Source organism: Danio rerio, chromosome 2, assembly GCF_052040795.2.
Source record: "Danio rerio strain M-AB ecotype USA chromosome 2, GRCz13ab, whole genome shotgun sequence".
NCBI classification, from domain to species: Eukaryota; Metazoa; Chordata; class Actinopteri; order Cypriniformes; family Danionidae; genus Danio; species Danio rerio.
In genome coordinates this window covers 5,236,960-5,262,225 of record NC_141022.1, presented here as the reverse complement: position 1 = coordinate 5,262,225, position 25,266 = coordinate 5,236,960, and the positions used below count along the sequence as shown (strand labels likewise).

At 36.8% G+C, this 25,266-nt stretch overlaps 1 protein-coding gene and 1 long non-coding RNA gene across 2 annotated transcripts in view; both read left to right on the top strand.

Moving 5' to 3' along the window:
• Positions 1-24,056, top strand: part of tmtopsa (teleost multiple tissue opsin a) — an 84,379-nt gene extending 60,323 nt beyond the window's left edge. The window contains 1 exon segment of the mRNA NM_001118899.2: positions 23,727-24,056. Within this exon segment, the coding sequence (NP_001112371.1) occupies positions 23,727-23,957 (231 nt within the window). The 3' untranslated portion in view covers positions 23,958-24,056.
• Positions 4,005-5,854, top strand: LOC141377735 (uncharacterized). The gene is made up of 4 exons (XR_015478153.1): positions 4,005-4,109; positions 4,674-4,728; positions 4,844-4,907; positions 5,025-5,854. It is a non-coding gene; the product is annotated as an uncharacterized LOC141377735 (long non-coding RNA).
• Positions 24,057-25,266: the final 1,210 nt, after the last annotated feature.

Sequence of the window (25,266 nt, the reverse complement as noted above, 5' to 3'; positions counted from 1 at the left end):
TGAATGAACAAAAAAGAATGAATGAATGGTTGAAAGAATTAATAAATGAATGGATGATGACAAATAATGAATAAATAAATGAATGAATAGATGAAAACAATAATTAATGAATGCATGAATGACAAAATAAACAAATGAATTAATGGATGAATGAATGAAAAAGTGAATAAATAAATTCAAATGAACAAAGTAATGAATTAATTTAAAATGAATGAATGGATGGATGGATGGATGGATGAAAAAGAATGAATGAATAAAAAGGAATGAATGAACGGTTAAAAGAATTAATGAATGAATGGATGATGAAAAAGAATGAATGAATACACAAATTAATGGATGAATAAATCAATGAATAAAAACAATAATTATAGAATGCATGAATGAATGGATGAATGAATGAAAAAATGAATGGATGGATGAATAAATTAATTAAATAATACATTGATAAAAATTAATGAATCAATAAAGGAATAAATAAACAAAAGAACGAATGAATGAATGAATAAAAAAAATCAATAAAGTAATTTTAAAAAATGAATGAATGAATGGGTGTGAAAAAGAGTTAATGAACTAATGAATAAATTAATAAGTGAAAAGAGAATGAATAAACTGAAAGAACGAATAAAAATGTGTTTAAAGATGTCATATAATAAAAATTTGGAAACACCCTGGCATAGTTGAATAATAAGAGTTCAGAGCATGATGAATCCAACATCACTGGCTAAAAACGTAAATTTTTTACATGAAAATTGAACCAAAACAAATGCTAACAATTTCAATAAAGGCTCAGGTATTTTTGTCAAACATTTATGTGTGCACATTCCATGCGGGCTTTTTAAAAACTAAAACTTTAGATTTTTAGCTTCCTGCCATGAGAAGAAGCTCCCTCGAAGCCGAGTCTGCTCATTGAAGTTTTCCGAGTCTCCAGAAAGTGGGTGCCAGGGATGTTGTAGTCCAATCCATCCATGCTGTCAGCCTGATAAAAGTGATTCGACTGGTTTACTTGCGTACTCTCGTGTGAAACAATCCAATTCATTGTGCTTGTTGTGCCATCCGTCAATCTGTCAGCGGTGCAGTGTGGCACCGATGAAGAGGGTAAATAGCTCTGTGCCCTCCACATGTGCCTTGGGACCCACTATTTATACAAGCAAATCAAGCTTCTGCCAACCTAGGAGAAGTAGACTATGTTAACACTCCACTAACTCAATAAAGCTGACTCTGTTTGGCTCTGAGAGGTGGTTTGTAGGGCGAGAGTGTTTTTTTTTCTTCTCGTCGAGTGCGCTATTGGGTTGTCTCATTGCAGGAAAGCAGATCTCTCTGGAATAAGATGGAATGCCATGCAAAGGTCATAGACGGCCTGTCAGCTCTGCAGTCTGAAAAACCACATCAGTGAGATGCTTAACTTCCTCTAAATCCCAGATATGTTTTACTCTTGGCACCAGACTCTGCTTTGATTGATGGGGCTTGTCATTTGTCCTGTCTAATGTTGTCTGTGAACCAAAGAGCACAACAAGCAGTTACACACTCCACATACCTTCAGAAGGGAACACTGGTGCATCTCTGTGTAAATATCAGCCTGTTTTGAGAGATTCCTTCCTTCCAGTCTCTTGTGTAGCCACGGAAACTTACTATAAGGTATTTTCAGTTTGTGTAAACTCCATGTGGCCCGTCACATCTCAAATAGTTTGGAAAGCAAGAAATACCAAGCCTCAGCATAAAATACATAGTCTTATGATCTAATGTTTACAGTATTTAAAAAATAATAATAATAAAAATAAATAATTATAAAAAATAAATAATATATATATATATATATATATATATATATATAAAGGCCATGTTTTCTAATTTTAATGGTAATAGCTACAATGCGTACAAAACATTGTTCAGAACTTCAATAGTTAAATCATTCTTCAAATTAAATGCAAAGCTGGCAGAACTAAAAACAGCTGATGGAGTATACACAAACCTGCAAATTAATCAGTCACAAGATGGCGCCAAACAGTCAAAAACACAAAGCTGACAGAAACGAAAACAGCTGATGGAGTATACACTAACCTGCTCATTATTTAGTCACAAGATGGAGCTAAACAATCAAACACACAAAGCTGACAGAAACAAAAACAGCTGATGGAGTAAACACTAACATGTGCATTATTCAGTCACAAGATGGCGCCAAACAGTCAAACACACAAAGCTGACAGAAACGAAAACAGCTGATAGAGAATACACAAATCTGCGCATTATTCAGTCACAAGATGGCGCTAAACAGTCAAACACAAAAAGCTGACAGAAACGAAAACAGCTGATGGAGTATACACTAACCTGCTCATTATTGAGTCACAAGATGGAGCTAAACAATCAAACACACAAAGCTGACAGAAACAAAAACAGCTGATGGAGTAAACACTAACATGTGCATTATTCAGTCACAAGATGGCGCCAAACAGTCAAACACACAAAGCTGACAGAAACGAAAACAGCTGATGGAGTATACACTAACCGGCACAATATTCAGTCACAAGATGGCGCCAAACAGTCAAACACACAAAGCTGACAGAAACGAAAACAGCTGATGGAGTATACACTAACCGGCACAATATTCAGTCACAAGATAGCGCCAAACAGTCAAAAACGAAAACAGCTGATCAAGTATACACTAACCTGATCATTATTCAGTCTCAAGATGGCGCTAATAGTCAAAAATGTAAAGCTGACAAAAATTAAAACAGCTGATGGAGTATAGACTAACCTGATCATTATTCAGTCTCAAGATGGCGCCAAACAGTCAAACACACAAAGCTGCCAGAAATGAAAACAGCAGATGGAGTAAACACTAACATGCGCATTATTCAGTCACAAGATGGCGCCAAACAGTCAAACACACAAAGCTGACAGAAACGAAAACAGCTGATGGAGTATACACTAACATGCGCATCATTCAGTCACAAGATGGCGCCAAACTGTCAAAAACGAAAACAGCTGACGAAATATCCACTAACCTGCGCATTATTCAGTCACAAGATGGCACCAAGCAGTCAAACACAAAAAGCTGACAGAAATGAAAACAGCTGATGGAGTATACACTAAACTGCTCATTATTCAGTCACAAGATGGCGCCAAACTGTCAAAAACGAAAACAGCTAATTGAGTATACACTAACCTGTACATTATTCAGTCACAATATGGTGCCAAGCAGTCAAACACACAAAGCTGACAGAAACGAAAACAGCTGATGGAGTATACACTAACATGCGCATCATTCAGTCACAAGATGGCGCCAAACTGTCAAAAACGAAAACAGCTGATGAAATATCCACTAACCTGCGCATTAATCAGTCACAAGATGGCGTCAAACAGTCAAACACAAAAAGCTGACAGAAATGAAAACAGCTGATGGAGTATACACTAACCTGCTCATTATTCAGTCACAAGATAGCGCCAAACAGTCAAAAACGAAAACAGCTAATGGAGTATACACTAACCTGTACATTATTCAGTCACAATATGGTGCCAAGCAGTCAAACACAAAAAGCTGGCAGAAATGAAAACAGCTGATGGAGTATACACTAACCTGCTCATTATTCAGTCACAAAATGGCGCCAAACAGTCAAAAATGAAAACAGCTAATGGAGTATACACTAACCTGCTCATTATTCAGTCACAAGATAGCGCCAAACAGTCAAAAACGAAAACAGCTAATGGAGTATACACTAACCTGTACACTCAAAAAAATGAATTTTGGCTTTTGTTGGTCCAAAGAATATAACTATGTTTAAATTAAACAATTTGCTTATGTTTGTGTACTAAAAATAAAAGTGTTATGTTGGAAAAAATTAGAAAAAGTAAGTTTTCACATTTAAACAGCTTGCTTAATTAACATGAATGAAAGGGAGTTGTGTTGCTTCTGCAGTACTGCATTTTGGTCAATAGGTGGAGTAATATCTGCACATGCGCAGTTTCAAAACAACACAGGAAGTCAGAAGATTCAAACCACAACGATCACTCTCAGCTCGTTTAGATCGGCGCCATAATATGGGAATCAAAAGATGAAGATTACAGTACAAATTGAGAACGTGCACAGAAAGCTTTCCTTAATGTGGACGCAGGTGAGATTTTTTTACTTTGTATATATTCATACTGAGGCTGTGACAACATTTGAATCATTAATGAACTTCCTTGTAATACTATGTTGTGTTTGTGTATAGTATTGTTATGAAATTGTCATGTTTCCTGTGTCTTTTTCACATTAAAGGCAGATTAATTTCTAGTTTTTTTGCATTCCTGTGAAATTTTAAACTTGGTATATATTAACCCCAAAATAAAGTTGCAAACGTTGGTAGTAAGAAATAGTCTAATTTTAAATGAGTGTCAAGCAGTTTATCAAGTTTTAATGCCAGTTTTGATAACTTACATAATATTAATTAAAAGGTGGTGTTGGCACAAGCATATGTGACACTTACTGTATATAGGATGACATCTAGCATGATGACATATTTAATGTAAGCTTATATGTTTGGTCATCTAACACATTTAAACTTTTAAGTTTAGTAGTTTGCAGTTTTTTTTTCATTTTTATTATTATAAATATATTATTCTAAATGCTATATATTTATATTATTATATTTTATTATTACAAATCTTTGCTCACTCGCATCTTTTTTCTCCCTCAGGGTTACAGCTCAGCCTCTGTCCCATATCTGGTTGAGGAGACTGTGGATAATCCAGGTACTATGCCTTTAGATGCCTAGACACGCATTAAAATGATGTACAGTAAAAATTACTAGTAATTTTAACTACTAATTATTTAGTAAATTACTAATTGTCATTTCATGTCGTTTAGAACATCACCAGTGGAAAAAAAGGTGTGAATGCATTCAGAAAAAGCCCTTGTGAGTGAGTACACGGTAAGCCATTTACTTTTTTTTTTTTTTTTTACATTTTGCATTTTCCTCTTAAACTATTTCCTCCTTTCACCTTTGATCTGTTGGTAAACTTTTTATTTTTTTACTTGACATTTTTAGGATGCTGGGCATGATGAAGCACAAACCTTGATGTGCAACACCACCTTATGAATCTACAGTAGTTACATTAACATTTAGCAGACTCTTTTGTCTAAAGTGACTTACAATTGAGGAGACATTCAGCAAATCAACAAGAAGAGGCAATACACCCAAGATGTGCTAATTATACAAAAAATGTTAAGAATTAAGAATGCTTCTACATGTGGTTTGTCAAGCCCACTCACCTGTGTGAAGCAGACTTCATGCACAATGTTTTTTTGCGTGTGTGTTTGTTTTTTTAGATATAGGGAGTGGTTGTAAGAAAGTGTCTAGTGCAAATGTGCAGAAATGGTGCCCAGAGAGATGAATGTGTCTAGCTATTGCATGTTCTGTGATGGTTGGTCTAATTTATGATGTAATGCTGATTGTGTTACATTGCTTTAAAGTGGTAATCTTTCTTTGAACAACTAAAGTGTTATCTGCTTTTTCAGTGTAAAGAAGTTACAGCATAGTTTACAAAAGAAGACTTAATTTTTCTAAGTATATTTTTGTAACTCATTTAATGGCAGAATATTATTTTTAAATGTTTTTTGTAATATATGAAAAGTAATTTGAAAAGTGTATTTTATGATGTTTTTGTAAGCTTATTTTTGTAAATCATTTATTGTTTTTAATTTACTTCATACTTGTATTAATATTAATTTAATAGTATATTGTACATACAGTATTTAACTTATTGTAATAAGTGAAGATACAGATAAAGACAATATTTGGATTTTGATAATCATTTTATTGCTGGAAAATTTGTAAAACTGTAAAAATGCTATTGAATAAACTCAATGAAACAGAAACTGTTTTTTTATTTTGTTAAACATAACAATATAAATTTTAGAATAATTGAACTTAAATAACTACATTGATTAAAGCTAAATTCTGAATGTTACATTGATTGAACTAAACAACATTACATTACCTTTATGTAACTAACTTAAGTTCACTAAAATAAATATTCTTTCTTAAAGGTAACTTAACTCAGTTACGTGGAACGAGTGGACAAAAAAAAGTTAATTAACGCCAACATGTCATTTTTTTGAGTGTACATTATTCAGTCACAATATGGTGCCAAGCAGTCAAACACAAAAAGCTGACAGAAATTAAAACAGCTGATGGAGTATACACTAAACTGCAAATTGTTCAGTCATAAGATAGCATCACACAGTCACTGCTAACTTCATTCAACAGGCTACAGTCCTTTCACTGCCTCCAAGTGTTCATTTTACACAACAACAAAAATGTGTGTTTTTGCACTTCTGTAGAAGTCTAGTGTCACGTATTTGGGGTCTTGTTGAAGGAACATGTTGTTTGTAAGTGGCCGGACTTAAGGTATCTGTCCACTGGCACAGATTGGTGAGATTGATAGCAAAGCAGTGAGAGCGCAAACGTTTTCCCATGCCAAGCAGAAGGCAATTGCTTTTCATTCGAGAGCAGGCATGTCTGTGGTGATAGCGTTTCTGGTGGATTTAGTGATTAAATCACAGAATACCGCTGTCAGTCCTGAATACACTTACAATCAGGGATGCACTTGATACCTATAGTGGAAATTCGCATACTTATTATACGATCTGACACCAACAACTGATCTGTGCACAGACTGAGAAATACAGACAACAGAACAGAATGGAGATATCAAAGAACGTAAAAGTAGATAGAGAGAGAGGTAGGAAGAAAAAGAGAGAGGGCATACTGTTACATTTGGTATCATAAATAAATATATAGAATTTATAGTTGATTCACACAGGAAATGTTGCATCCCACACACCAGAAACGCCACTGATTACTGACCGACAGAATAATTAGAATGAAATGTAAATATATTTAAATGGTTTTAAAGGGTCACACCAAAACACATTTTTTGAGCTGTTGACAGTAGTATATGTGTCCCACACTGCTAAAAACACTATTAGGACACCTATATTTCACAAAAAAGTGTAAATTGGTTGTTTTTGCATTATTTCAAGCAAATTCGTACTTCCTGTTTGAAACGAATTTTTGAAGCTGCGTCACGGTCATGACATAATAGCGTGTATTCCAGCGTGCAGACTGAGCGTCTGTGCCAGAGTGTGTCTTATTACGTCTTACAGTGTGATGCATTAATGCATGAGTAAGGCTTGGTTCAAACCAATCAGCGCGCTCTATTGTGCAACTTCATTAATATTCATTAGTGTCACCGCGTTTACACCACAAAGACGCCACGTTTTGTTGGCAAAACAAGCGTGAAGTGTTGCTTTTATAGTTTGCTGCCGTTAAGTTTCGTTTTCATTTTCTCTCTGTGAGAGCTCAGCTGGATCACGTGTGGATTAACAGTTGACGCGACGCTCGACAACAATAACTTAAGTGTCTAAGGAGGATTATTGTTTACCTGAGAGCTGTTCTCATCTGCAAACGCTGTAATCCAGATTCGCTTGTAACGTTAGTCTTCTCTTCATAATGACGCGGTTCAAGTTGCTGGTGATTGTCCTGTCTCTACAGATTTGGTAAGTGAGCGACCAGTGCTCTTTGTTTATTCAGTTTGTTCATATCGAATTAAGTTAACTATTGCACTGAGTGCAAACATAGCGCCGCATTTTGTGACAGGAATAACACACGCGGCTTTCTGACGCTACCTGTCGTGTGCATCTAAGTTTCCGGGAAATGCGGAGGGTTTTTTTTCTCTCATTCGCCGTGCGGTATCAAACATTGCATGAAAAATACACGCTTAGAGCAGATCCTCAAATCAAATATCGCGCTTGTCGCGAGGGGCATGAATGAATTCCCTGAATGAAAGAGCCAAACTGCATTTAAAGTCCAACATTTAATAATTTGGCAAATAATTCGACTACAGATGTCCATGTAGGTTAAACACCATCACTTTCTCATGTGTGTGTATTTTGACTGAAACTCGCGCGTGCCCAAATAGACACTCCCACACCATCCCACTTTAGTTCCTCCGACACTCCCCCCTAAACAGAGCTGGACACGCCCACTTTTCTGACTTTTTCCAAAGTAGAGGTGTGAAAACACCCTGCTGAAACGAGGGGGTTTCATGGCCCTTTAAGCAGGGCCGGCCCGTGGCATAGGCAGTATAGGCAAATGCTACGGGCGCTGTACATCCAGGGGGGCGCCAGAAATGAGCGCGGTTGAGTTGGTTTTGTGTTTGATATTCCTGACACATTCAGTATTAGACGGCCAAACCTCAAAAACCTCTTACCCTAAAAAGATCTAAAGTTAGTTTCCTACAAAAAGACAAAGCTGGTTATGTTTCACAGCTGTCTTTTTCTTTTTTTTTTTTGCTCAACACTACGACCACTGATCCGTTTGAGCCCTCGCAATCTGCGTTTAACTGGAAGAGCTCGTGCTGAGCAAGCTCTCAGTAAGGGACCGTCAGAAAAGTGCTTATTTTTTTCGTTTTTTTTTTTTTTTTGCTTGGTCCTGCTTGTTTTATTTCAAACACAACTAATATTCTGTTAAATGAGCACAAACGTGTACTAAAGCAGTCGAATGCTTTATTATAGATCTGTGCATTCTTACATTAACACCTCTGTTATCAAGCAAAACACAATGAGAGATTCATTTGCTGCTCTTCACTAAATAACTAGTAACTTTAATCAATATGCAAATACAATTAAAAGTTAAATAGATTTTATAGCTTTATTTAATTTCTGTTTAGGCTATTGTTTTTAATAGGCTAAACCTTTTATGTTATTGTCAATATTTTATAATGTTTGCTATGTATTCTATCATTTGAAGCTATTTGTTTTCCCATGTTTTTTTACATCCCAACGTTGACAGATTGCTAATCAATAAATAGCTATAGTGCTATCTGTTAGTTTTAACGTCAGCTAATGTTATGGAAGGGCATGGATGTTATGTAAATAGTACTAGTAATGTAACCACCCCCATCAGTCCTTCCTCAAGCAAATGTGTAAATATTAGATCTATTCAGCAATAACATTAATTGCATTGGCATATTTATCTGACGTTTTCCCAGCTTGTAGCAGTCAATCAAAAAGCTATTCAGTCTCTTATGATTATACTCTAGCAGTGGAATTTACTGCGATGTGACGGGGCGTCACCTGAAATCTTGCCTAGGGTGCCAAACTGGTTAGGGCTGGGCCTGGTTTTAAGCATCTAAAATGTACTGTATGTTCACTTGCTTATTGTGCCTTTATCCGTTTAAATTCACGTCAACTACACCATTTCCCAAATTATTGTGCAGTGACATATCAGTAAGACTAAATTAAAATAAATGCGCAGATCTTAATTTTCAAAGAAAGGGTCTTTTTTATATCGAATATTAATCTTAAAATGAGGATACACAGGGCATTCAGATGAGACACAGGTCAACTATTTAGTGCAATATATACACTCACTGCTCACTTCATCAGGTACACCTGTCTAACTGCTTGTTAACGCAAATTTCTAATCAGCCAATCACATGGCAGCAACTCAGCAATCACATGGCATGGTAGTTGGTGCCAGACGGGCTGATCTGAGTATTTCAGAATCTGCTGATCTACTGGAATTTTTACGAGAATGATCTGAAAAAGAGAAACTATCCAGCGGCAGTTCTGTGAGTGCAAATGCCTTGTTGATACCAAAGATTAGAGGCGGGAAGGCCAGATTGGTTCGAGCTGATGGAAAGACAACTGTAATGCCTTGTTCAGACTGCGTGATTTTCGCCCCGATTTTGGCTCGCCGATAGGTTTTGAGAAATCGCCAACTAATGCCTGAAATCACAGGCAAATCCTGCTCGTGCACGTGAGTGACAATCACACAGTATGAACGATCAAAGACGCGATCTGAGAGAATCGCCGATGAGTCGCCGATGCCTGTGAGATATTTGCCGTGCTGAATATCTAAAGCTGTCGGCGATTCAAATCATGCCGTGTGAATTGAGTTTTGACTGAAAATAACATCAGCGATCGCCTACAGCCAATGAGAGAACAGCTTTTGCTTGTGTGTGCGTGTGTGTGTATACCTGCTGCAGGCCAGCGGGAGGCCGGGGGAGAAGTTAAAAGCGCTCTTTTTCGGTTTATTTGGACCCACGAAATGGAGGAAAAACTAGTGAAAAAACTAGTGTTTGACAGGACTCAGGAGCAACTGTGTCTGTTTGACGTTTCATACAGAAAGAAATTAGTTTATTATCAACGTTGAGGAGAAATGGCTAATTCCCTTTAAACCCAGGTGAGCAAACATGTACATGTTCTACCCCATTAAAGGCTTCTTTCTCATTATGTAGTTAATAACAAAAGATATACGACGTGTTTTTGGCTGTGAGACGTAGTTTGGACGAAGTTGTCGGCGATTCTTCCTATCATGCAATGTGAATGTCCCTGTCGCCGATCCATCTTGCAGTGTAAACAAAGCAGCGGCGAAACGCTAGCCCAGATAGTCATGCAGTGTGAAAACATCTGACACGACTACTTTGAAAATCATGCAGTCTGAACTCGGCATAACTCAAATAAGCACTCGTTACAACTGTGGTCTGCAGAAGAGCATCTCTGAACACACAACACGTCCAACCTTGAGGCAGATGGGCTACAGCAGCAGAAGACCGCTCCTGTCAGCTAAGAACATGAAACTGAGGTGACAATTCACACAGACTCACCAAAACTGGACAATAGAAGATTGGAAAAACATTGCCTGGTCTGATGAGTCTCAATTTCTGCTGTGACATTCGGATGGTCGGGTCAGAATATGGTGTCAACAACACGAAAGCATCGATCCATCCTGATTTGGATAAGTGTTTCAGGCTGGTGGTGGTGGTGTAATGGTGTGGGGGATATTTTCTTAGCACACTTTGGGTCTATTAGTACCAATTGAAAATTGTGTGAATGCCACAGCCTACCTGAGTATTGTTGCTGACCATGTCCATCCTTTATGACCACAGTGTACACATCTTCTGATGGCCACTTTCAGCAGGACAACTGTCACGGTTGCAGGTTTGTGCGCTTTCCAGAGTGTCTGTTTGGTCACGTGGGTTTGTTTTGTTTTGGTTGTCCACGTGTATTTGCTATGGTCATGTGCCATGACGGTACTCAGCTGTTTTGATTAGCTCACCAGCTGAGGCTCACTATCGTGCCTATATCTGGGCGACGCTTCAATGTTTCTTTGTCAGTTCGTTGTGTTTGCTCATATGTGTCTGTCTGTGCTCAGGACTGTGAGGAGTGGCTGCTGGACCCGATCTTTCTGTTTCCTGAGCAGCCCTTTACTCCTCGTGAACCTACACTATTTCCCTGTCCTTTCTTGTTTATCCTGACTGTGTCAAATAAACTTTTTACTTGCATTTTAGATCCTACTCTGAATCTTTATAACTGTGACAGATAGCGCAGCATGTCATGAAGCTTGAATCATCTCAGACTGGCTTCTTGAACATGACAGTGAGTTCACTGTACTCAAATGGCCTCCACTGTTGAGGACCAGATTTGATCCTTGTTAAGTTTTGTCCTTTCTGTGCCCTGCTCTCACCTGTTAGTCCTTGTGACTAACCTGTTCTAGCTTTACTCTTATTGGCGTCCTTATATCTGGCTTGCCCTTCATACCCTTTCTTGTCAGTTTATTGTTGTTACGTGTTTCATCTCTAGTCTGCATTGCTCAGCTTACCTTCTTTGTTCTGCCCAGTCCTGTCTCGTTCCTCATCTGCTTGTATACTTTGATGAATGTACTGTGAGATTTGTTATGCCTCTCACTCTGCCCAGACTGCCAGCGTGTTGATGTCGGGTGTTCTCCAAGTAGCTGTGGGCTAACCGTATCCTCCAGCCCTCATCTCTGTTCAGGTTAAGCTGATGGCTTTTGTGTTTTTAGAAGATCCAGCTCTGCGTTCCACTTTTCAGTTCTGTTTTTGAACGGCAGACTGCCTATTTTGGACTTTGATACAATAAGCTCTTTTAACTCGCCTTTTTTGTCCATAACATCCACAGTCACTAGATCTCAACAGCACAATTTGGATCAAAGCCTGACAAAGGTAGTTTCATCAAGTCAAAAAAAAATATTTATGTGGTATTTTGAGCTGAAACACTGTAGGATTTATCAGAGGCTTATTTTTTTTTTCTTGTAAAAATGGGTAAAATAGGTCCCCTTTAAGAAATTTTGTAGTATCATTTCCCTCCATTTTCCATTTCATTCAATGATGGGTGGTCCAAATGCATGGATTTCTGGATGGCTGCTGAATGGAGTCTCTGTTCCAACAAGACGTCAGCAAGCAGGTGGTGGATGGAGATTTGGTTTGGAATATTAGACAGTGAAAAGGTTAGATGCCTTCAGGGGTACTGAGAGCATCAGGCCGTCTGTCTTGAGCCCATAACTGACCATTTTTGCCATCTGCTGTGGTATAAATAAACGATCTTTTCTGCTAGAAATTAAAAATGTATATTTATTTTCATTAATCACAACTTTTATTTTTAATTAATCACATCGTACTGCACTGTGCAAATTACTTTTTTTTTATTTAATAAATTATTTTAAAAAGTAACCATGCAGGTTTTGCAATAAATAATCATAATAATAATAATAATAATAATAATAATAATAATAATAATAATAATAATAATAATGAAAATAATAATAATATAATAATAACAATAATAATAATAATAATATTAATGATAATAATAATAATAATAATAATAATAATAATACTATAATAATAATAATAATAATAATAATGATAATAATAATAATAATAATAATAATAATAATAATACTATAATAATAATAATAATAATAATAATAATAATAATAATGATAATAATAATAATAATAATAGTAATAGTAATTGTAATAAATAACCTAGTGATGTGTAGTACAAAATAACCACAACAAAAATAAATAACTAAACTAGACTAAACTAAATTAGACCAAACTAAATTAGATTAAACTAAACTAAATGACATGAAATAATAAATAAATAAATAAATTAATAAATTAATTATTCAATTAATTAATTATTCAATTAATTAATTAATGCTCAAGTAGTTCAAAAACCTTTATGAATCTCTTTTTTCTGTTGATCACAAAAAGAAGATATTTTAAAGAATGTTCTAAGTCTATGACAACTGACTTCCATAGTTGGAAAAACAAATAGAAGTCAGTGGTTATTGACTTTGACCATTTCTCCTAATAACTTCTTCCAAGTTCAATGGAGGAAAGAAACTGAGGTTTGTAAGCAAAGCGTGTGTAAACGGTGGCAGAATTTCCCTTTAAAAACTGTGCGTTTACCACCAGCCCAAGATGGAATGATAAAAATGTAACAAGATTGTAATTACATTTTTAACATCTGGTAAAGGGAGAATTAGGAGTCAAATGAGCTGTTATGTTTTACTGCAGTTGCTGTTTTGGCATATTTTTAAAAAGCTGTTTACAACTGAGTTTGAGACATTTTTTAAGAGAGCTAAAATAAATAAAAAAATAGCTTTGCTGACATAGTGGTGGACTTTTCTGACCTGGACTTGCCAAAATAAGATGATTTTAAAAGCAATCGGGGTTTTAGTATAATAATAACAACAATAATGATGATGATGATGATAATAATAATAATAATAATAATAATAATAATAATAATAATAATAATAATAATAATAATAAACCACCTAGAGATTGTAGTACAAAATAACCAAGATCAAAAAATAAATAAAAAAATTAAATAAATAAATAAAATAAATATATCAAATAAAATTTATTTTTGTTCAATCAATTATTTTTAAGATGGTTAAAAAAGTAGCTATGATTTTAAATGATAATAATAATAATAAATACATAATAATAATAATAATAAAAATAGTAATAATAATAATTAATAATAATAATAAGCAACCTAGGTTGTGTAGTACAAAATAACAAACAAAACAAGCAAAATTAACTGAAATGTGTTAATAAATGCGTTAAAAAAATAAATAACAAGACCATTCAAAACAACCTACTGCATATAAGCAACATGCTAAAAAATCAAATAAAATAAAATAAATTGCAGTAAAATAAAATAAAATAAAATAAACCAACACACCATAAAATCCATCAGCCACAGCAGTACCACTTAAATTTCTTCCACTTTATTTTTATCTCATGTGATTTTTCTCATATATACTACATTTTTTGGCCAATACAAATTATACAATATTACAATGCTTTGTTAATGAATGCTACAGCATACCTGTCAAAAGTTTTGTCATCAATCCCAGTTGTTAGAGTAACAAATACTAACTTGATTTCAAGTTAATCATTTGGAAAAGTGGCAGAAGGTCCATTTGTCTGACGAATCATCTGTTGAACTGCATCCCAATCATCACAAATACTGCAGAAGACCTACTGGAACAGAATTGGCCAGCCCAGTCTCCAGACATGAACATTATTGAGCATGTCTGGGTAAGATAAAGGAGGAGACATTAAAGATGAAATTAAAGTATCTTGATGAACTCTGGGAGTCCTGCAGGAACGCTTTCTTTGCCATTCCAGATAACTTTATTAATAAGTGATTTGAGTCATTGCAGAGATGTTTGGATGCAGTCCTCCAAGCTCATGATGGAGTCAGACACAATAGTCATTCTGTTTCCACTGCAGCAGGACTTTATATTCTATACTGGACATTATTTCTGTGAAGTGACAAGACTTTTGTCTAAGCAAAGTCAGATGTCACTGTCCTAATTAAATCATTAAAAATCAAGGCATGATCATATTTTATTTTGGTCAAATAAGCGTAATCTAGAGGCCTTTGCCTTTCATATAAGCTACTTCTGATACCAAATGATCATGTAGAAGTCAACTTATTATCTGTTGTTCCTAAAACTTCAGTCGAGAGTTTTGTCAGGTAGTGTACTGTTATAGTATAAATAGGTACAGAAAATGTGGGGTAATTTGATGAGATCACTACAGTATTATTACTGAATTACCACAACAGATTAATTCTAATGTAATAAATTATAATTTTAAAGTAATTTATTATAGTGTGGTTCAAAAACCCTGTAGGATAGTGTTTTTTGAAGTGGGTTAACACTGTTATCCTTCTCCCTAGTCTAATGATTTCCCTATATGTAATGTGTATTTATATAGCGCATTTATTGTGTATGGCCACACCCCCAAAGCGCTTCACAATCATGATGGGCGTCTCTCCACACCACCACTAGTGTGCAGCATCCACTTGGATGATGCGACGGCAGCCACAGGACAACGGCGCCAGTGCGCTCACCACACACCAGCTATTGGTGGAGTGGAGAGACAGTGATAAAGCCAATTCGGTCATACCTGTCTACATTGGGGATAAGGGATGAGATATAATGGATATGCCCACCATAATAAGGGATTCCCCCAACACCCCAACCAACCCAATATGTTCATTTAGAGTTGTTTCATTTTAAATAAACAGTTAAATGGTAAGTAATATGTTTAAAGAGCAACAAATTAATCTCATATATTAAGATTTTTTTATTACATTAAATAAGAGGTCTCACTTTAAACATGCACACATCTAACGTTAAAATGAAAGCATTCAACTGCTTTCCTTACTTTTTAATGCTCATTTCAGTTAAAAATTAGTTTGGGAAAAAAAACAACAAGATCAACATCCTTATATGCTGTTATTATTAATTATGTGTGTTCCATATGTGTGTATGGAAACAGCATCTGTTTATCACTATGGAGCGTGTCAGCTGATCATGCACCATTATATGACTGTTTTGAGGATTGTATAGGATGGGCGACGGCACCTGTAATCAAAAAGAAATGGAATCACGCCGTTTTTAATATTTATTTTTAAGTGTTTTCATTTCTAAACAAAGCAAAAGCACAGAACAGACTCACGTTTTAGAGCCAGGGGCGACCCCTGGTGGTTCGGCGGTATGGGTTGCGTATAGGGAGGCTCGGCTGTTCAGAGAAAGACTGAAAATACGGGAGAAATACGGGAAACTACCTTTACGGGATGATAGCAGGATAGAACTGAAAAATACGGGAGAATCCCAGGAAAAACGGGAGGGTTGACAGGTATGAATTCGGTGGATATTCACTGTAATGTATTGTTATTGTACGATCGCTTTGTCCAGTCTCAACATCTTGAGTCAGAATGATGCCAAAAACATCCTTACAAACATCCTCGACTTATATTTCGCTGGTAAATCATTGCATTGATTTACAATCAGTTCATCCCAGGTTAATTATGTGTCTGGCACTGAGCGTCTGGCTTTCCCTTTTATATAGTCTTTCAGGAAAAGACGAGCGCAGCATTCATTGTGCTTGATTAATTACCTCTTTGCTCTGATATGCTTCATCTAACAACTGATTGCGCTCTTTTTCACGCTGTTGAAATAAATGATTAAGCAGCACATTTCCTGCGCTCGGACACGGTTTTGTGCGTATCCAAAAATGCCACAGATCTGCTGCAGGCTGCTTTAATCCAAGTTCAGCAAACTTCAGAAGAATATGTCATTCCAGCTGCATACAGACGCACCAAAAACGCAGAGACAACAAAGAAGCGTCAGTAAAGTCATGTCTGTCGTTGAGACGCATCTCTCAGGACGGTTCAGAAAGACTCTTGTCAGATGTGATATCATATCAAAACCTCTGTCCTGCTTTGTTGCGTGGCTTTTATCATCTGTCTGAAGCAGTGCATTCTGACGAGATCAGCCTTCTTGAGTCTGTTTGTGGTAGATTTAAAACTGATTGGACAAGTGTGGGCGACGCAGTGGATCAATGGTTAGGACTGTCGCCTCACAGCAAGAATGTCAATGATTCGAGTCCCAGCTGGGCCAGTTGGCATTTCTGTGTGGAGTTTGAATGTTCTCCTTGTGTTGGTGTGGGTTTCCTCCTTGTCCTCCGGTTTCCCTCACAGTCCAAAGACATATAGGCAAGGCAAGAATGTGTGGATGTTTCCTAGTACTGGGTTGCAGCTGGAAGGGTATCCGCTGCATTAAAAAAAATGCTAGAATAGTTAACGGTTCGTTCCGCTGTGGCGACCTCTGATAAATCAGAGACTAAGCCAAAGGAAAATAAATGAATAGTTAAGTTTAGATAATGTATTGACTAACATGAACTAATACTATGAATAATAATACATCCAGACAGTTGTTATCGCTAAATAAAAAGGCTTATTATGGAGGTCTTTCTCACCGCAACCAGTTTGTCCGGTTAGCTCGTCATGTTACGTTGGCGGAGCGGAGACTGGTAGGGTTCGAGTCCGGGGAAGAGCGGTTCCAGAAATCAGGCAAGACAAAAAACAGAATCCGAAAAATAAAGCGGCGAGAATGCGGTGAAATCCGAAAACGTGGTCAAAATCAGATTTTCTTTTTCTGGATGGCTTTTGAAAATTGTCGCTTGGGTTTAGGGAAGGAGGAAGAGGAGAGTGGCTGGGTCGGCCGATAGGCCAGTCGCCCAGTCTATCGTTCAGTCATTTAGTCAGTCATTCGGACAGTTGGTTGCTCGACAGTGACTCAAAAGACTTGAAATGAACGATATCACCTGCACAAATGTGCACTTGAGCGGATGAACGAATCACTCCCTGAGAGGACTCGTAGTTCCCAAATCATATTGAAGATTCGTTCAAAATGAATGAATCGTTCAAGAACAAACTATTACTAATCCGCAATCCTAACATTAAGCGCCAATGTTTCAAAAGAATTAAACATAAGTCCATTTCTCTAATTAGCATTAAAGGGGTGGTCCACTTCGATATCATATTTCAAACTTTAGTTGATGTGTAAGGTAGCTGTGTGAACATAAACAACATCTCTGAATGCAAGACTCTCAAAGTTCAATGCAAAGGGAGGCATTGGCTTTTACAGCGTTAGCTTGGTGCATCTTACAGCGAACAAAGCTTGGGGACTACAATGGTTAATGATGTCATAATCCCTTCAGGTTACACACACACCCCGTGCAGTGAAGGGGCGTGTCCAGAGCCGCTGTAAAGTTATAACAGAGATGCTTCCTAGTGATGTGAATCACAGCACGTTATGTTAGCTGACCAATCAGAGCCTCTCGAAGGTGGGTCTTCAGAGGAACTAGGAAATATGACAGTCATTTTCATGTTAGCAGAGTAGCTGTTTATAATTATTAAAAGATATATATAAAAAAATTACCTGATTTTCTACAAATGAACCACAAGCACACATTGCTTTGCACCCCATAAACACAACCAAACCTTAAAAATACAGTCTGAACCACCCCTATAAAAAAATATCACTAAAGATTAATGCGGCTCATGCTTATAATTATATCCTGAAAGAGCGGCTTCATTTAAACTAATATAGTCATTTTGTTTAAGTCAGGTTTCAGTAAGACAGAGTGCATTAAGATTGTTGTCTGTTATTATATCAACACAGAGATGGATTTTTTTGTAATTCATATAGAGTGCTCCATGCCAGACAAATTCTTATTGGTGCACAGTATAAGAGATGTTTTCAGGTATTCATCAAACTCCAGCTGATGAAGAAAGATTCTCCTGTATGTCATTTTCAGTCTTCAATTCCTCCCAGCCCGTAACTATGGAAACTGTGAGTTGAGGCGAGTTGAAGACTAAAAATGCTGTACAGATACAAGAACCATTTCTTCGCTATCAACGTCCACCAGAAAACTCAGGAACAGAAGATCTGCGGTGAGTCCAGCCTGCGTTTTCTCTGGTTGCGCTTCAACTTGCTTGAGCATCCGTTTGATGTGAAACTTGATCTGGGGTTTCTTACTACCATATTGTTAGTGAAACAATCTCGCCGGTTATGGCAGTTTCCCATAATGTGAGAAAGTGAGTATGAATTAAAAGCATGGATTTTAAATAACCAGTTCGCTATGTGTTTTCCATCATTTTGTTTTAAGATGAAGGTTGTTTTGAGGTTTACATTGTTGTGCACAGTCCAAAGACATGTGCTACAGGTGAATTGAATAAACTAAACTGTCCATAGTGTGTGTGTCTTTCACACTCATACACTATGGCCAGTCTATTCAATTTATCTAAAGCACATGCCTTTTACTGTGGGGGAAACACCCTGAGGAAACCCACACTAACACAAGGAGAACATGCAAACTCCACACAGAAATGCCAACCTACTCAGCCAAGACTCAAACCAATGACCTTCTTGCTGTGAGGCGACAGTGCTAACCACTGAGCCACAGTGTCACTCCTAGGTATTTTATATTTATTTGATTTTTCCTCCTAATGCTGAAATTTTGTTCTTTAGCCTTCATATGGTTATTTAGTGGGTTTTGCCTAGACACAGACAAGAGGCTGAAAGCAATCATTTAGCAAGTCTATCTTACACTGCATACTCAAACAGCAAATAAATAACACATGATTATTTCACTGACCATAATAATAGGCCACAATTTATACTGATTGTGTAAACACAATGATGCTGACAGTTTATTTGGCGCTGAGTTGAGTGCAATGGGGAAAAAAGACTTACTGTAGAAAATGATCTCACAGTAGATGGATGGATGGATTGATGGATACTGTAGATAGACTGATATCTATATAGATAGATAGTGGGATGGATGCATGGATGGATGGATAGATGGATAGATGGATGAACGGACTGATGGATGGATGGATACTGCAGATAGACTAATAGGTATATAGATAGATGGCAGGATGGATGGATGGATGGATGGATGGATGGATGGATGGATGGATGGATGGTGGTGGGTGGGTGGATTGGATGGATGTATAGATAGATATATGGATGGATGGATGGATAGATACTGTAGATAGACTAATAGATATATTGATAGATAGTGGGATGCATTCGCAAGTGTGCATGGATAGATAGTGGGATAGTAGGATGCACGGATAGATCTCACAATAGATGGAAAGATGTATGTATGGATGGATGGATGGATAGATGGATACTGTAGATAGACTGACAGATATATAGATAGATGGATGGATGGATGGATAGATGGATACTGTAGATAGACTGACAGATATATAGATAGATGGATGGATGGATGGATGGATGGATGGATGGATGGATGGATGGTGGGTGGGTGGGTGGGTGCTATGGATGGATGGATGGTGGGTGGGTGGGATGGATGGATGGATGGATAGATTGTGGTGAATGGATGGATGGATAGATAGACTGATATATAGATGGATTGATGGATGGATGGATGGATAGATGGATACTGTAGATAGACTAATAGATATATAGATGCATAGTGGGATGGATGCATGGATAGATAGATAGATAGATAGATAGATAGATAGATAGATAGATAGATAGATAGATAGATAGATAGATAGATAGATAGATAGATAGATAGATAGATAGATAGATAGATAGATAGATAGATAGACAGACAGACGGACAGATGGACAGATAGATAGATAGATAGATAGATAGATAGATAGATAGATAGATAGATAGATAGATAGATAGATAGATAGATAGATAGATAGATAGATAGATAGATAGATAGATAGATAAATAGATGATGGATGGATGGATGGATGGATGGATGGATGGATGGATGGATGGTGGTGGTGGGTGGGTTGTTGAGTGGATGGATGGATGGATACTGTAGATAGATACTGTAGATAGACAGATAGATATATAGATAGATAGTGGGATGGATGGATAGATAGATAGATAGATAGATAGATAGATAGATAGATAGATAGATAGATAGATAGATAGATAGATAGATAGATAGATAGATAGATAGATAGATAGATAGATAGATAGATAGATAGATAGATAGATAGATATCTATTGTTTGTTCGTTAGATGGAAACGCTGCTTTATTCGCATGTCTTTTATGCAATATTCCAGTTTCGCACATGAAGTTAATAAGCTTTTTCGTATGGAAACACAGCTACTGTTTGCTTTATCATGTAATGAACGTCATGTGTAAATGTTGCACCTTTCAATTTCTTGAGGAAATGTAGTTGACTATAAGTATACTTATAGCAGACAATGTATACTAAGTACACTACGTTTTCTTAGGAGAAGTGAGATCCCGAATATTATTTGAAAGAGAAGCGCCACACATCTGAGATTCTCCATTTAATGGTTTGCTTGTCATGTTTGCACTAAACTACAGAGGTCAAACTTTCGGTCTTTCAGTGTCCACAAAAAATAAAAAATAAAAAAAAAGATGACAAATGAACCATCTTTGTTGATCTTTTTATTTAATTTTCACATGTTTTGATCAGGATAATTGCATATCTACTATTCGTTATACAAAAACAGACCTGTTATATGACAAGTCTGTCTTATTATGCCTTGTCAATGTGTCATTTAATTAGCGCCATTTACCTTTGTTAGCCTTACAGATGACCCCCCCCCCCCCTTCTTTTTTTTCCCTTTGTGACTAAATGGAACGGACACAATTACTCCAGATGATCAATTCCAATGGAAATAATTGAGCCGGTGTACATTATCAGCACATTATTAAATTGCAAATTGCATAATTGTGCTGTTTAAAATGTGTAAAATGTCATTTAGATAGCATTTTCAAATAAAACCAATGATGAATATGAAAAGGATCTCTCTGCGAATGGCGGCGCTGATAATAATGAGGGGTGTTTGGATAAGAGAAGGGTCCTTTTCTAATCAGACTTCCTAAATGAGCTGTAATTGTTGTCTAAGCTTAGCTATAGCTGATGGGCTTGTTCTTAGTTGCAAGCAGGGGGGAAAGTGACTCATTAGTGTTATGCGGCTCTTATGAAGTAAAGGCACTGAAGTAAATGTGCATGCAAGGTCATATGAAATCAAAGAACTGGGAGAAAGCAGAACAAAACTAATGAACTACAACCTTACATGCAGTGCTCAACGTATAAATGACTCCCTCAAAAATCTCTCATTTAAACTAATATATTCTATAGGAAGCTTTACAATATTATATTTGTGCAAATACATTAGATTAGTCAGTACTGGAGACAATTTTGGAGATAATCTAACAAAATACCCGACTAAACAGTCTAAAAGTAGTACACCCAAATGATTATGTTCGGGAAAAATATTAAATTAAAAATGAAAACGTTCAAAAAGACCCACAAATTTGTACAATTTGTGGAAATTTTGTACGTTTTCCCCAATATTTTACATGAATTTTAATGTTTTCTCTTTATATCTAAAGATGTTCTGCGACTAAAATATTATTTTAATAAAAATATCCGTTTAATAAATCTGTTTTGTTTAAATGCACTAAAATACATTCACCGGCCACTTTATTAGGTACACTTTACTAGTAACAGGTTGGACCCTTCAGAACTGCCTTAATCCTTCATGGCATAGATTCAACAAGGTACAGCAAATGTTCCTCAAAGAAATTGACGCGATAGCATTACAGATGCTGCAGATTTGTTGGCTGCACATCCAAGATGCGAATCTCCCGTTCCACCACATCACCAAAGGTGCTCTATTGGTTTGCTTTGTAATGTGTTTTACAGTGCTGGGCAAGCTACTTGAAAAGTGTAGTGAGCTAAGCTACTTAAAATGTAGCTTAACTACACTTAAAGCTACCCACTTGGAAAGGTTGTAAGCTAAGCTAAAAGCTACTCAGCAAAAGTAGCTCAGCTACATCCAAGCTATTTTTGCAATTTTCATATTTAAATCGAAGCAACTTAAATCCAAGTCTAATCTTAGTGATCAATTAAACTGTCAATGAAACATATGAGACATAATAGTTCAGATCAGTTGTTTACTGTAAATAATATACTGTACTAAACAGAAACAAATTATAGTATGTATCAGCTAAAACAAAAAATCCAATAAAACCAGGTGTTACACAATTAAAAAATTATAGTAATTTATAGTAAAGGGAAGTATTTTGACATAAGCATTATAATGTATGAATATATATTGCATCTTATAGGGGTATGTACTTCTCGAGCTATGGTCACGAGGAATCCTGCTTCAGAAATAACTCCTCTCCCACAGTCAACTTTCCATCAAGCATCCGACATCGCCAACCAGAGGTGGCAGTAACGCACCAAAAACTTAAAAAAACAGAAAGAAGAAGAAGAATTCCTCATTCTCGCCATCATATGGATTTACTTTCATCGGCTAGACATCGGCCTCACAGCTCCGTGAATGTCGGTGCCGTCACTTATTGATCCGCGATCAGTAAATGTAGCAATTAGATTTAGAAGGTAGCAACGCTACCGCCACACTACTGAGAAATGTAGTTAAGCTAGTAGCGTCACTACTTGTAGCGACGCTACTGCCCAACACTGGTGTTGTATATTGAATAAATGAAGAAATCGATTTAACTACGATCATTTTTATTTCTATCAAGGGCAAGGGGTGAAGTATTCGAAACCCAGACAAATAACCTGTTGTATAAAGAACAACAAGTACCATTGGTTATTCATTATTTTGAATAATTGAATCATTTATTTTACCATTGCATTCTTCAGCATGATTTTTTTTTGTTTGTTTATTTTTATCACGTTCGTTAAAGGGACAGTTCATCCCAAAAAAAAGTCCTTAACATTTACTCCCGCTCAAGTAGTTCAGATGTTTATGAATTCATTTCTTCTGCTTAACACAAACGAAGATATTCTGAAGAATGTTGGAAACCAGCAGCCATTGGCATCATTCTTCAGGATATCTTCCTTTGTGTTCAACAGAAGAAAGGATCTCAAACAGGTTTGAATGAATGAGTAAATTGACAGAATTATTTATTTGGGTGAACTATCCCTTTAATTTGTGTACCCCCATTATTCCTCTAATGTTTTGTATTTGTTTGTGTTTGTGTGTGTGTGTTAAGTTCTACAGGTGTTTCAGAGCTCTTCTCAACTGCGACAAACCACAACGAGGTTCTAGTCTGAAAAGCTCTTCAAAGACCAAACCTTTTCGTCCCGGACGCCGCACGGACAACTTCACTTTTATGGTTGCTTCAGTGGGACCCAATCAGACAAACCCAGTGGAGGACGGCCCACCATCAGCAGATAACACCAAACCTGCAGTGCTCTCCCTCGTGGCCCATTATAACGGATGAGAGTCATTCTCCATCAGAAATGACAACACTTGAAGAACTTTTCACACTAAATGAGGGAAATGCAGTGTGAGATTTGGATTTGTTTACAGGCGAGTGGCATTTACATACTGTAAGATATGGGAAATGAATCCTGAGGGAAGCTGATTTTTATTATTATTATTATTATTATTAAAGGGGACCTATTATGCAAAAATCACTTTAATGAGGGGTTTTAACACACTTTTGTGGCGACAGTGTGTGAATACAGCCAGTCTCTTATGGTAAAAATGAATTATTTCTATATTTTTATAATCACACTTGATGAACACTTCGTCTGCAGAAACACTTTGATTGACATTCTTCCTTTGTACGTGTCATCAGACCGAGAAAGCCCCACCCACTAGTGATGATCTCTCTCTTATTCGCAAAGACAGCCCTAAGTGAGAAGCAGCCAGGGCCAGAGCAAGCTGAAATGCCGCTCTGGGCAGAGGACGGTCATGCCACCCTCAACCCGAAAGTGAAAACGAAAGTGACCGCTTATCAAAGTGAAGAACTGGGGTGGTGAGGGAGGTGTTGCGGACACCGCCCTCTCTATTCTGCTGCCCTATGCACTGATCTAACTGAGGACGCGAGTAGTGAGGGAGGTGTTGTGGAAATAACTAATAACGCAGGTGGTGAGGGAGGTGTCACGGACATAACTGATGAGGCAGGTGGTGAGGCAGGTGTTGCGGACGCCGCCCTCTCTATTTCGCCACCCTAGGTCACCTCTATGGACGCGCTGGCCCTGGAAGCAGCCGTCATTAATCCTGTTTTGAATGTGCCCCTATGCTGACACATAGGCAAGTATAGCTCCGCCCTCTTCTGAAAAGAGCACAATCTCATTTGAATTTAAAGTGACAGTCACCAAAATGGCACATTTCGAAACAAAGCCGTAATGGAGCAGTTTCAAATAGTTATAAAACATTTTTCGTGTAGTATTTTGAGCTGAAACTTCACATTCATACTCTAGGGATATCAGAGACTTAGTTTACATCTTGTAAAAAGAGACATAGTAGGTCACCTTTAAGTTTATTTTTGCGTTCCATGTATGTCTGTAGTAATATGTAGCTATCCGCTTCTAGTTTTGGAATTTTCTTCAGATTCTGTTGAGATGACTATTTTGTAGACCAGTCCAAAAGCCTGCAGAAAATAGAAAGAAAAAAACTCTTCCGTAAACAACTGTCCTTGAATGTCTTTTTAAAACGATGATCTTTTTTGTAATACTCTACACTGAAGATATTTTTAAAAACGCACTCTTTTTTTCAATGTTAGTATTATAACAAAAGGTTTT